Source organism: Erigeron canadensis, chromosome 8 (assembly GCF_010389155.1).
Source record: "Erigeron canadensis isolate Cc75 chromosome 8, C_canadensis_v1, whole genome shotgun sequence".
NCBI lineage: Eukaryota > Viridiplantae > Streptophyta > Magnoliopsida > Asterales > Asteraceae > Erigeron > Erigeron canadensis.
The window spans coordinates 39,073,621-39,087,396 of record NC_057768.1 but is presented as its reverse complement, the minus strand read 5'-3'; the positions used below and the strand labels follow the sequence as shown (position 1 = coordinate 39,087,396).

The window sequence follows — 13,776 nt, the reverse complement described above, 5'->3', positions numbered from 1 at the left end:
TTATTGTATCTACCCCATCTCAGCAAGCTAATCCTTTCCTAGCTCAAACCTGCTTATTCTGAAGGACACAACATTTTCATAAAAACAAGTGTTAGCTAATAAATTAGCTAAGTAAGATACACACATTTTGGTAAAACGTTCTTCATTTTACATTCTGATACCTTCGTCATATTTTACTTATCAAAACATAATCACATTGCATATCATCCACAACAATCTCAACCCATACTTCCCTTTCCCACATTGCATCACATTTCATTTCATATCAACATATACATCATATAATATATACTCACATCTTAATTAATATCTTATATTATATCAACATAGACTTACCACCTAAACGTAACTTAATATCATATCTTATATTCAGAAATGTTGTGGTCTAAAGCTTAGAATTGATCTCGAAAGGATTGTAAGTTGAGTCAAATGTCAAAACTTGGTTTTGGATATGTCAGGTGAACATATGTGGCGCATATATGCAACGCATATTTAAGGTATGCATTATAACTTTCTGATCTTTTTGACATCGCGATATGCAATGCATATTTAAGGTATGCGGCGCATATCTTTTATAAAAAAAAAGAAAAAAAAATCCTTACTTTTCTATTAAATCGAGTTGTATCGTTTCATCTTGGTTGTTTGCCTTTCTTGGTGCGTTTGGCCATGCTTTTGACCCGGCCCTACTTTGGTTGTGTTTCAGGAATGAATTGGGGCGTGGGAACAGATTCGGGTGTGGTAGCAGATTCGATTGTGTGGTTAGATGTGGTGTAGGAAAGGAGTGTTGATCAGGTTATTGAAAACATGCCGCTAACGATGACCTCTCATGGTAGAAATTAGGGTGTTGTGGACCGGCAAGTGAAACATAATAAGCTGCCATGAATCGATGATAACGGGGGTCATTTGGATGTGGGATGAACGGTTGTGGCGGTGCTTGGTTAGGGAACGATTGATTTAAATCGTTCACAGCGTTAAAGAAGAAGTCGTCGGCTTTTTGGTTGTTAAAGTCTGACATGATTTGTGCTTAAAATGGATTGGTATGTGTTAATATATCTGAATAATGAAAGTGTGAAGTGTTCTAGTGCTTATGGAGGTGTATATATAGGCTTTTTCAAAAACTAGTCGTTAAAGGACTAAAAGTGTAAACTTTTCGAATTGCAGTTGGCTAAACAACCGTTACAGGAATCTGTTTTGCCAACTTTTGAAAATTCAATTTTTTTTGTCTTTTCCCTTTTACTAGCCGTTGGAAATAAAAAATAAAAAAATCACACACAAACTCTCGTCCTTAGAGGAACGACTACATCGGACGAGTGTGACAGACGAGCTAGGGACGAGTCTCACCCAACAGTGTGGACTCGTCCATGGCAACCGGACGAGCTCATTGGGCACCCTCTTAATAAACATTCCCTATGGAAATGGTTATTAGAAGGTAAATTTGCCCTTAATGAATTACTTCGTAATTTAAACTTTAAATGCTTATCTTGTTAATTTACACTCTAAGTCCTTATCTTCCAAAATATTTTCACTATCACTATTATATCAACTTACACGGTTATACCACTTGACACCAATTGTCGATGTCATCACCACCCGTCACCGACACTACTTATAAACCGATGTCGCTGTCACTACCGCCGCATTGTGCGGGTACAATGCTAGTTATACATTACATTGATGCGTTATACTAATGAGGACATCAAGTAAATTTTGTTTTTATTTTTTCCAACAAGTGGTTGTTTTAATTTGTAATTGCTTTCGGTTAATTCCTTTTCATATGTGTACTTATTTCGCAACTTTTTTTTGTAATTAATATATTATCCTATGATGATGGGGTTTTTAAATGTGTATTCACGAAATATATGTTGGTAACTAAAAAGGTGTATATTAATACTCTATCCGTCTCAATTTAAATGTCCACGTTTGACTGTCAAAGTTTTTCCATCGCAACTTTGACCATTAATATTATTGTTTGTGTTTTATAATACGTGACGAAAGTTATATCATTATAAAATACATTGAAAACTTAATCGATTCTTATATATTACATCAAGTATTACATAACACAAATAAAATTCTATACGGTCAAAGTTAACCATGAAAGACCAAAAATGTCAAACTATGACATTTAAATTGGGACGGAGGGTACATGCAAGCCGTGCATCAAGTAGAGGTATTAAACCTAGCTAGTATATATTATTATTGCACATATGATTAAGTTTACTGTTTTAAGTGATTGTTGGGTTGTGGACATGTGGTGCATACAAACTAATTCCTTGAACCGCCCGAAAATCACTAAAGCTTTGGAAGTGCTAGAAGGGGACTTATGGGGAAGGGAGTCATGCCTCCCAATTTTCCATCCCTCCCAAATTCTACTAATCAAATACCTCCAACTCAATTTTCATTTTCATCCCTCCCAAGCATCCCTCCCAACTATTTTTAATGGCATTCATGACTTTCCCATCCCTCCCAAAAAATTTTTTTCTTTTTCATTTAATTTAATCAAACACTTTCTTTTTTAATAAAAACATAAATATTTCATTCAAATAAACTAAACATTACATAAACATAATTAAAAAGTACATAAATTTAAATACTAAATTTCTAAATGAAGACAACTAATCAAACTCGCAACTGATGGTGGCTGCATCGCTGGATCGTCAAGGAATGATAAGTCTAAAGCTGATACATGCGCCGTGAGATCGTATCGAAGCCGATGATGCACGTTCTCGTCCATTATCTCCCGGTTTGCTTCCGGGTTATAAACTCTTAGCACCGGTGGATCCATAATATGAACCGGTGATATCGCCCGCCCGTTATCTTTGATGATCATGTTGTGAAGTATAGTACACGCAACGACGACTTTTTTGATCTTCTCCTTTGTCCATAGCCGGAGGGGACGGTCCAAGATCTTCCATTTTCCCTTGAGAACACCAAAGGCTCGCTCAACATCCTTTCTTGCAGCCTCTTGTAGTCTTTTAAATTTCTTTTCATCTTGTTCCACTGGATGTGGATAAGCTTTAACAAACGCAGCCCACCTAGGATAGATTCCATCAGTAAGGTAGTAATTGCGCTTGTACTCATGTCCATTTACGCTAAATGAACTGTCTGGAGCAGATCCATTATGCTCGTTTTGAAACAACGGCGATTGCTGCAAAACATTGACATTGTTGTTCGATCCAGCGGGACCGAAAAACGAATGTCAAATCCACAAGTCATAAGAAGCAACACACTCAATCATAATAGTAGGTACCTTGTGATCACCCCTCGTGTATTGCCCCTTTAAGTGTTTAGGGCACATCCTCCATTCGATGTGTGTACAATCAAGACTACCAAGCATTCCTGGAATGTGGTGTCTTTCTTCATGAGCTTGTGTGATAAGAGCCAAGTCATGAGATGTAGGCCTACGTAAGAACTCCTTTTGATACAAATCGACCACCACATCACAAAAATACTCCATGTTCTCGCGTGAAGTTCTAGCAGCCATAGATAAATACTCGTCATACGCGTCTGAAAGTTCACCCGTAGACAGTTGTTTGATCGCCGATGTGCACTTTTGAAGAGCGGTGCAACTTTTTTTACCTCGTGCGTCGTACCCCTCTTGAAAGTAACTAAATTTGGCTTCAATATCACCAACAATCTTCAAAAACAACCTCTTGCTCATGCGAAAACGATGACGAAAAAATGGTTCGTCAAACTTTGAGTCTTCAACGAAGTAGTCACGCATTAGTATGGCGTGAGCTTCTTCCCGGTCTCGATCGATATACCTACGAGTGTCGGTAGAGGTGCCGGTATCTTCAAGCTCGGCGTATACTTGGTTGAAGAACTCAAAGGTACTCCCCGTAGACGATTCGTTTAACTCCGGGGGAACACAAAATGAAGAAGATGAGGAAGAGGAATCCATTTTTTTAGTAATGTGGTGTTTGTTTTGGTGAAAATGTGAAGATATGTTTTTTGTTTGGTGATTTTTTAGTTAAAAATGATGTGTATTTATAGATAAAGATGTAGGAGAAATTTTTTTTTTTTTTTTAAATATTGTTCAACTGTCAAACGTGCTGGACCCCACCCCCCACTCCGCTCCTTTCCAACGTTCAAATGTGCCATGCCACGCCGGGCTTTAATGCCGTTTGATGTCATGCCGCCCTCATGCCGGAGGGACGGCGGCGGTGTGCAGCCAGCGGCATGGGCATGCCACCCTCCATGCCGTGACCACTCCCTTCCCCCCTTAGAGTTGTTAGACGTTCCTCCAAAACCTTACCCGGTCTACATACTTATTGCATTCTTCTTGTTCTTCTACAAATACTTTTTTTGGGACCACATGAAGCTTTCCTTTACGCATGGCGTTTGAGATGGGTTAAGTGGTTAAGGGATGAATGGAGGATCGGACCAGAGTACTGCTTTAGTCAAAAGTCTTGAAGGTGATGGTCAACGGTGGAACAGGTTAGGAAAATGCATGTGATACTAATTAAAGTGGTGGGCTATCTAGTTTAGATTTTAGCGTAGAAAATGGGGTCAAAGTTGAGTTTCTGATCGTGAAAGCTTGTTATATGCATACTCTTGTATACAATGAATGTAATAGGAATCCCAAGAAAGAACACATGAAGCTATATGAGCATATAATAAAGTTATAGGTGTCTAACGAGTGGGTTTAGTTGGGTATTAAAAATGATTATCATCTTCTTTTTCACGTGCTTCGTTCTCTCTTGTCTGCCTCATCTCCTTCACTCTGCTATGCCAACCTGCCCCGAAAGTTTCAGCTGTCAGAGCTATTCCCCATTCAAGTACCCATTTTACAATTCCAATAACACAGAATGTGGGTTAATCGAAGTCAACTGTACTCCAAATGGTGGGAAAATTCAACTTGGAGGACAGTCACATACGATTTTGTACAAGTTCGATTCTAATTTTTCCTTCCTCATCTATAACAGAACATTTGAAAATCTTGTGAAAGAAGGAAACTGTAAGGCGCTAACGGATAATTTCACTTCTCCAAGCCCTCTTTTGTTTTCATTTTCAATAAGTCCCTTCATCACTATCTTCAAATGCCCCAAAAATCTCAGTGATGTTCAACAAACAACTGATGCTTACTTTGACAAAAGTAATTTCAGCAATCACAGCCAATGCAAAGATCACAATTATTTCTACTATAAGCATTACAATAATAATAATTCAGGAGTTCCAAGCAATCTCCCAGATACATGTCAAGTAATACAGTTGCCTTTGAAACAGAGTTGGCGATTTGGCCCCGATGAGAACACGGATAAAGCAGAGATATTCCAACTTCTTCCTTCTTCCTTCTCTATTGCGTTTCCTCTGTCTGCAACCTGTGAGAAGTGTCTAAAAAATGGCAGCCATTGTCTGAATAGTAATGAACAGATTCAGTGTTTCGACGTCAAAAAGGGTATTTACAGCTTCCTATTTTGTCCATAATCCGACTACACTATAATTGATGTCTTACATATTCGTGGAATTATTTTCTCATCCTATGATATATAGAAAACACTACCAAAGGGCATACACAGATTAATTCATGTCCTCATCGATCTTACATGTTATCATTATATGAAACTTCGTGTCGTGATTCGACAACGGGAGGTCTAGCATATGTTGTCTTAACCGATCCGTGCTAGAGAGCTCCCTCGAAGTAGAAAAGCCTATTTCAAATACCCGAAGGGGGAAAACCACATACTAATCCACCCGAAGGCACGACGATTAATAGGGGTAAACTCTGACATCTCAGACTTGACCTGGGTATACCCAAGTCCATCCCTCATAGAGGGACTTCCTATGTCCACCTAAGGCTTGAACACAAGACTTCTTAAATGGGGGATGTCCATTCAACCATTGAGCTAATGCTCTTGGACTTAAATAAATATATGCATACACACTAACACACAAAATAATTTTATAGTTTAACAAATAAGATGGTGTGGTGAGATAGGTTTTACTCATAATATCATATCAGGGCTCAAACCCTGGCTGGGATCTCTTAGAGTTTTTCCAAGAACGGGACCATTGGATCTGGGCTCCGACTGGGTCAGAGCTCTTTGCAGTGGGTCACCCATGCGGAGTTTTGGGTTTCATAATCTGGGATCTGTTGGATGTTTAAAAAAATGGATAAGATATTAATGAAAATATTTCACTACTGTCCTGTATAATACCGTATATAAATAAGCTTTTGTTGTTTATTTGCTGCAGAAATACCAAGCAGAGGACACACGGTGATTCTAGGTAATGCCTCTCTTCGATTGTTATTATTTAATACGTAAACGTGTACACAAATGCAATAATAAATCTGTACATGATCGTATTTTCTTACTATTCAAAAGGAATATCGTCTTCATCTCATGCTCTGTTCACTCACATCACTGCCGGTGGTATAATAATAACTCCCCCAAAGGAGAAATCTCCAATCTGCGTTGGGTGTGATAAAAATAAAGCATTGCTACTCCAACATTTATCTGTGCCTCTCTTTTGCATTTCCTTTATTATTATTTCAGTGGTCTTAGAGTATCACAAAAATGGTTTCATTGTCGTATGTCTCACATGTACATTTAAAACAACTTTCCTACATAATTGGAGTAAAACATATGCAGCAACAATCTAACATCTATATTATTATGAAACTCTTAGTTACGGCAAAACTGAATGTAGCACTACTCAACGGCTCGATTTAGTTATACTATTGTTTTGTCAATTTATGGTATCTTAAAAGTCCAGTTTTGTTTCCTAATTAACCCACTCAGCTTATATTAGCAATGACATCTATACATGGAATATTGCAGCTATGGGTGTAGGTGTTGTGGCCCTTATTGTAGTAGCTGCAACAATATCAATTGTCAAAATCTTACAAGGGAAAATTGGATGCAGATATATAAAGACAAAGTACAATGTCAACGCAGAACTCTTTCTACAAAATCATGAATTCCTAGCTCCGAAAAGGTACTCATATTCACAGGTCAAGAAAATGACAAGCTGTTTTAAATTTAAGTTGGGCCAAGGTGGCTTTGGTTCTGTATACAAAGGAGCGTTGAACAACGGAAACTTAGTTGCAGTGAAGGTTTTAAGCGAATTAAAAGGAAATGGAGAAGATTTCATTAATGAAGTTGCAAGTGTTGGCAGGACTTCCCATGTTAATATAGTCACTCTTGTGGGATTTTGTTTGGAGGGCAATCGTAGAGCTTTGATCTATGAGTTCATGCCTAATGGATCCCTCGAAAAGTTCATATATGGCCAGGTTTCACCAAGTAATACTCAACTTGGGTGGGAAAAGTTGCACCAGATTGCTATTGGGATTGCTCGAGGATTAGAATACTTGCATAGGGGTTGCAACACACGGATATTACATTTTGACATAAAGCCGCATAACATTTTATTGGATCAAGAGTTTTGTCCTAAGATAGCCGACTTTGGTCTAGCTAAGTTATTCCCCGAAAAAAGAAGCATGATATCCGTGACTGATATGAGAGGAACACCCGGGTATATTGCCCCTGAACTATTTTCTAGAAGTTTTGGAGTGGTCTCTCATAAATCGGATGTTTACAGTTATGGAATGATGATTTTGGAAATGGTTGGAGGGAGAAAAAATATCGAAGTTAAAGTTGATCATACAAGTGAAATTTACTTTCCTCATTGGATCTACAAGAAGATTGAATTACATGAAGACCATCTTGGACTGCAAAAGATTGTGAGCGATGAAGAAAAAGTGATAGCAAAGAAGATGATTATCGTGGGGTTGTGGTGCATACAAACCAATCCCTCAAACCGCCCGACAATCACTAAAGCATTGGAAATGCTAGAAGGGGACTTAGAGTTGCTGCAAGTTCCTCCAAAACCTTATATATCTTCTCCAACAAGGCATGTTGATTCCCCGTCTACATGTCCATTGCATTCTTGCTATTCTTCTACTGATACTTTGTAATGTATTTGTCATCTAAGTATTGCATCATCAGTTCAATCCTAATGACTATTGATGTGGTTGATGTATATACTAATACAGATTATAACTTAAGCGAAATATATATGTTGGTAAGGGTTGATGATATATAGCTTTAGTTAGCTCACATTCTTTAAATGGGGGCATTCCTACTAATATACATTATGTTTGTTTTGGGGTATTGAGTCGACTGTTTGTTCATTGGAATACATTATGCGTATACCATGAAGGCATGAACCCGGCAATGAAATAGATTGTTTGCCGGTTAATTGTTGTCTTATAAAATGTTTCTTTTCTTTTGCAAAACTTGTTTGGCAAAATGGAACTCAAATTCGTCTGTTTTATCAAAAAAATTCATGAAAGCATTGGGAACTCGCTGGCAGGGCTCTAACTCTAAGGAATGTTTTTGTACAAAGCATATGAGTCAAGAAAATCAATAATGTCAAAAGGAAAAAAGAGAAAGTTAGTATACGTGCCGAAAAGTTATCACTACTGGTAACAATTAAATACATATATTATTACTCCATGATTTAATATTTAATTTCAAGTGGTAAATAATGTGACACATAACTTAATGAGGTTGTCTCCAACATGGGTTATCAACCTAATTTAATTCCACGCTCGTTTCCATGTGTATTTCCAATCCATCTATACTGGTACTATATACTTCGTAATTTAAATACATATATTATTACTCTTGTTACTAAGTTTTCAAGTTTTAAAGAAACATAAATAAATAATAATTAAAGAGACATTAAATAATAATGTGTTTCTTAAGTTATACTCCTAATGCAGATGATTAATGATATATATATACCATTTAGTAGCTAATTAATGTTAATATGTTTGTATGAAGTAGTATTTGTATTCTCTTATGGGATTATTAATATGTAACTTTCGCTATATTGGTTTTTCTTTGTTTTGGTGATGCAATTCCCAAATTATACGACCATATACCCGCCCGGTAATGATGCAAAAATTTTGGGTAGAAACTTTATTAAAGTTGGATCTTTGACTTTGACCCCCTAATGTGGAGTGTCCTAATTTGTCGTACAGATAAGAAAAGACACCATAGGGTGTGGTGGTCAAGGTAACAAGTAACTATTCACCATGCAATTACGTTTTAGGTATTGATATTTACCACTATTTTTATTAATGTACCACAATGTATATATTATGTAGCTGACAGTGCAATTTGATAATGCATAGTTGTATTACATCAATCAAAATAAATAGTACGTTTTGTGTTACGATTGTCAATTGATGATTGATCGAGTTGAAGCCTTGAATGTTGGATCTTGGAGGGCGGGAGTGAAGTAGTGAGGGAGAGTGGGGGTCTGGAAGTGTGGAGGCTACTTTAGAAAAAGGATAATTTAGGGTTTCATGTTTTTAGTAAGGTATATATATCTACAAATTAAAAGGTCTAACAGGTTTGGACCTGACCTGTTAGGACGCGAAACCTGTAAAAGCCCGGACACGAAACATGAAATACTTTCGTGTTTTAACAGGTCGTGTCAAAATTGTCAGCATTAAGACTCGTACTATTTAAGTGGAGATTGTTAGTTATATTAGATAGATTAACGTAAAATTTTACTTGAAGGTGTATTTTGAAAGTTTACACATAATACAAGTACTAATTTTACACATCAATTCACATGTATGTGTTGAGCATCCTCAACGTTCACATTTCCCCACACTATTCCGCACTCCCTAGTATCATCACTACTCACACTCACTCGCTCTCTGAAGGTCTACTCCCAAACCACCCACTCTGTATCTGTCTATCTAAACAATCAATCTTTATCTCTATCACACACACAATCACACCAATGTCACCACCACCTCCACATTCCTTCAATTTCCTCCTCCTCCTACTCTTTCTCTTCCACCTAACCCTCACGCAGTCTCAACCACACCCAGACCTCTCTGCACTCCTAACTTTCAAATCCTCATCCGACGTCTCAAACTCATTATCATCTTGGACATCCTCCCAAAACCCTTGCAACACCACTTCCCCTTTTCTCGGCATCTCATGTCTCCACGACCGAGTCACTCGACTCGTCCTCGAAAACCTCAACTTACTCGGCCGATTTGACTCACTCACTTCCTTAACTAACCTTCGTATCCTTTCTCTCAAAAATAACCGCCTCACCGGCCCCATTCCAGATCTTTCTTCTCTCACTTCACTCAAACTTCTCTTCCTTTCGAACAACCTTATCTCCGGCGAGTTTCCGCCGTCCGTCACGGCACTTTCCGGTCTTTATCGTCTTGATCTGTCCCGCAACAACTTTTCTGGCGAGATTCCGGCGAATATTAACCGTCTTAGCCATCTCTTAACCTTACGCCTTGAGGATAACCAATTCTCCGGTGACATTTCTGTTTTGAACTTGCGAAACTTACAGGATTTTAACATTTCCGGTAACTTAATCTCCGGCGAAATTCCGGCGGTTTTGTCTAGCTTTCCCTTAACCGCATTCTCAAAAAACCGTAATTTATGTGGTTCGCCGATCGGTAACTGTACGGAACCGAAAATTCCCGGTCAGGCGTCACCAGTCACCGGTGATGGAAACGGTAAAGCGGCGAGCACCGTCGTGGCATCGTCGCCGAGCTCAGTACCGGAAACAACGGCGTTACCTAAAAAGTCAGGAAGTAACGGAAACCGTCAAGGAAACGGTAACGGAAGAATTAGTACATTAGCAATAGTAGCAATAATAATCGGTGACGTGTTAGTGTTGGCATTAGTCTCATTAATTTTATACTGTTACTTTTGGAAAAACTGTAATGGAAAGTCAAAGAAAAAGTCAGCGTCCTCACAGATTCTAGAAGGTGAAAAAATAGTTTATTCATCAAGTCCATACCCGAACCCCAATCCAAACATACAAACCGGATTCGAGAGGGGTAAAATGGTCTTTTTTGAGGGAGCAAGGAAATTTGAGTTGGAGGATTTGTTAAGAGCTTCAGCTGAGATGTTGGGTAAGGGTGGCTTTGGGACAGCTTATAAAGCGGTGTTGGATGATGGGAATGTGGTTGCGGTAAAAAGGTTAAAAGAGGCGGCGATTGGTGGTAAAAAAGAGTTTGAGGAAAGGATGGAGGTGTTAGGGAGGTTAAGGCATGTTAATGTTGTGAGTTTGAAGGCTTATTATTTTGCTAGAGATGAAAAGTTGTTGGTTTATGAGTACATGAGTAACGGTAACTTGTTTTGGCTTCTTCACGGTAAGTTTATTCTTTACTCCTTTTTTATTTATACTATTCCTTTGTATACTTGCATTTATGGAATTTATGAAAGTGTGTAGTATAATTGCATGGTTGTTAGAGACTTAGAATTAAGTTTTGATATATTCAATTAATAAATTTGGTATTTTATATCTATATGTATATATTGGATTCTGTTATCTGATATTTGTTGGTATGTATTTAAGTATGGGTTAATAGTTGGGGGAAAAAAAGAAAGAAATATATCTTTATAGGGTATTTCGGTTCCCGGGCTGTTCTCGTTTGTTAGAAACTTTTTTAACTTATCACTTTATTAGAACATTGGATAATGAAAATATGTACAGTATATATATATATAATAAAAAGGAATCAAGTGGTCAACAATTAACACATAAGTTTGTGAAAAGAAACAAAAACTTAAAGAAAGCAAAAGCATAGTTAAGTGCAAGGGGTGTGCCCAATCATCACATTTTCCCTTAATCTCCCGCTCATTATACCTTTTTCTTTAGACTCTACTTTCACATTTTATGTGAACTTTGTTTTTACATACCCCAGTAGTACTATATCATCATGTTTTCGCTTATCAAGTGTACATTGAAAGATAACAAAATCACATTAAAGCCTATATTACCAACCTGCTGATTAAGAGAATTATTGTGGTTTTTTATTTATTAAAAGGATGATATTCATAAATTATAAGCACAATCAATAATTTTCGACAAATGTGTTTTCAATTAGACGTCTAACCAGAAGTTGTATATAGTTGAGTTATGCTGAATGTCGATAAAGCGTTTGGTTTGTAAATCTGTTTGGTCACTAAAGTTTAAAGCTTGAATCTAAAATACCTGAATCCAATTGAGTCAAGTGAATCTGTAGGATCACATTCATTTATCGATAGACCAAGAGAATCTCATGTTCTCTTAATTACTTTATACTCCGTAAATGAATATTTAGCAAAAGCTATATTACATCATCTAGACATCTACTTTACCGTTATTATTATTACAAGAATAACTAATAGAAATATAATTAGAATTATTTACAAGTTCACTAAACAAAGATGACAAATCTTTTACGAATTCTTTGCCTCAATATATTATTAACATTGGGGGCTGTTTCTGTCAAATGGGTAGTGAAGGGGGTTTTAGTGGCCGAAATTCAGATAAAGCTAGAAGAGCAGGCTGCCCCACCTTCTTTTGCTCTGGGAAACTGCAAAGTCTGTTGTTTATTTCTCCTTCTTACCTGCTTTGCCCCCACCAACTTTGTGTCGTTTTCCTTTCCTACCCCTCACTTTTTTATTTTTCTGTTTGTTTTTTTCCCTTTTATGTTCTTCTATCAAATCACTGTTAAGAATCTTGTTATTCCTTCATCCATGAACAATTTTTAATTTTTTTTGGAAAACTCCAATCCTCTTTTTTTTTTAGAAAACTCCAATCCTCTTTTCATAAGAATTTGTCAAAAAACAACTTCCAATTCCATCCTAACAAATACGAGTAGTAAATATTCTAGTTCGCTATTTTACTCACAACTACCTACTGGCGAATTAAAATGATTTTGTAAATGTTTGTATTATTGTATATTTTGTTAGATATAATCTTTTACTACACGAATAATGGTTTCTAGTCAAAGTTGTACATAGGCCATAGCCTTTAATGAGCTGTAACACTTGTATTAAAAGTTGTACACTGATATTGACAAAAGGACATAATTGTGAGTATACTTGTTTTTGGTCAGGAAACAGAGGACCGGGCAGGACACCTTTAGACTGGACCACAAGGCTTAAGGTTGCAGCAGGTGCAGCCAGAGGTTTAGTCTTTATCCACCACTATAGCAAGTCACTTAAACTCACCCATGGCAACATCAAGTCCACAAACATCCTCCTTGACAAAACTGGCAATGCCTGCATTTCCGATTTCGGTCTCTCTGCCTTTGCGCCTCCAACCAACGTCCCTAAAACCAATGGCTACCGTGCTCCAGAACTATTAACAATGGACTCTCGTAAAACCACGCAAAAATCTGATGTGTATTCTTTTGGTGTCCTTTTATTAGAGCTTCTGACGGGCAAATGCCCGTCGGTTGTGGACAATGGTGGAACCGGATATGGTGGAGCCGTGGACCTGCCAAGGTGGGTGCAATCTGTGGTTCGGGAAGAATGGACAGCCGAAGTTTTCGATTTAGAGTTAATGAGGTATAAGGATATTGAAGAGGAAATGGTGGGCTTGTTGCAGATTGCCATGTCGTGTACTGCCGCTGCACCGGATCAACGCCCTACAATGGGCTATGTTTTGAAGATGATCGAGGAGATACGGGGAGTAGAGGTGTCACCGAGTCACGAAATGCTTGACTCGGTGTCTGACTCACCATCGGTGTCTGATGACACATGCCGAGCCAGTGAGTAGTTTGGAATTTTTGTTTTTGTGTCAGAGATCTGTTGCCAGTGGTGTAAAGTAGGTTTAATTTTTGTTTTTATTTAATAAGTTTAGTTTAATTATTTTACTGTTTGACAAAATTCTTTAAAGAATTGTGTCTCAATTGAGGCCTTTTGGGGTGCATTGCTGTTGTTTGTCTTAATGCGTTTTTATTTTGTTAGTTGACACTTTGACAGTATTAGTTTTTCCATGTAAGAAATA

At 37.6% G+C, this 13,776-nt stretch overlaps 3 protein-coding genes across 3 annotated transcripts; 2 read left to right on the top strand and 1 right to left on the bottom strand.

The window, feature by feature from the left end:
- Window positions 1-2,593: 2,593 nt before the first annotated feature.
- LOC122610807 lies at window positions 2,594-3,901 on the bottom strand. Its single transcript, XM_043783760.1, has 2 exons — window positions 3,251-3,901; window positions 2,594-3,148 (listed from the first exon to the last, which is right to left on the bottom strand). Exons 1-2 carry the CDS (start codon window positions 3,899-3,901, stop codon window positions 2,594-2,596), a joined length of 1,206 nt encoding a protein of 401 aa, XP_043639695.1.
- Window positions 3,902-4,589: 688 nt separating this feature from the next.
- LOC122579171 (rust resistance kinase Lr10-like) lies at window positions 4,590-8,021 on the top strand. The gene is made up of 3 exons (XM_043751284.1): window positions 4,590-5,398; window positions 6,196-6,228; window positions 6,783-8,021. The coding sequence occupies exons 1-3, from the start codon at window positions 4,663-4,665 to the stop codon at window positions 7,916-7,918; spliced, it is 1,905 nt and encodes a 634-aa protein (XP_043607219.1). The 5' UTR covers window positions 4,590-4,662; the 3' UTR covers window positions 7,919-8,021.
- A 1,628-nt stretch (window positions 8,022-9,649) lies between these two features.
- On the top strand, window positions 9,650-13,698 carry LOC122609750 (probable leucine-rich repeat receptor-like protein kinase At1g68400). Its single transcript, XM_043782695.1, has 2 exons — window positions 9,650-11,146; window positions 12,881-13,698. Exons 1-2 carry the CDS (start codon window positions 9,763-9,765, stop codon window positions 13,543-13,545), a joined length of 2,049 nt encoding a protein of 682 aa, XP_043638630.1. The 5' UTR covers window positions 9,650-9,762; the 3' UTR covers window positions 13,546-13,698.
- The last annotated feature ends 78 nt before the right edge of the window (window positions 13,699-13,776 follow it).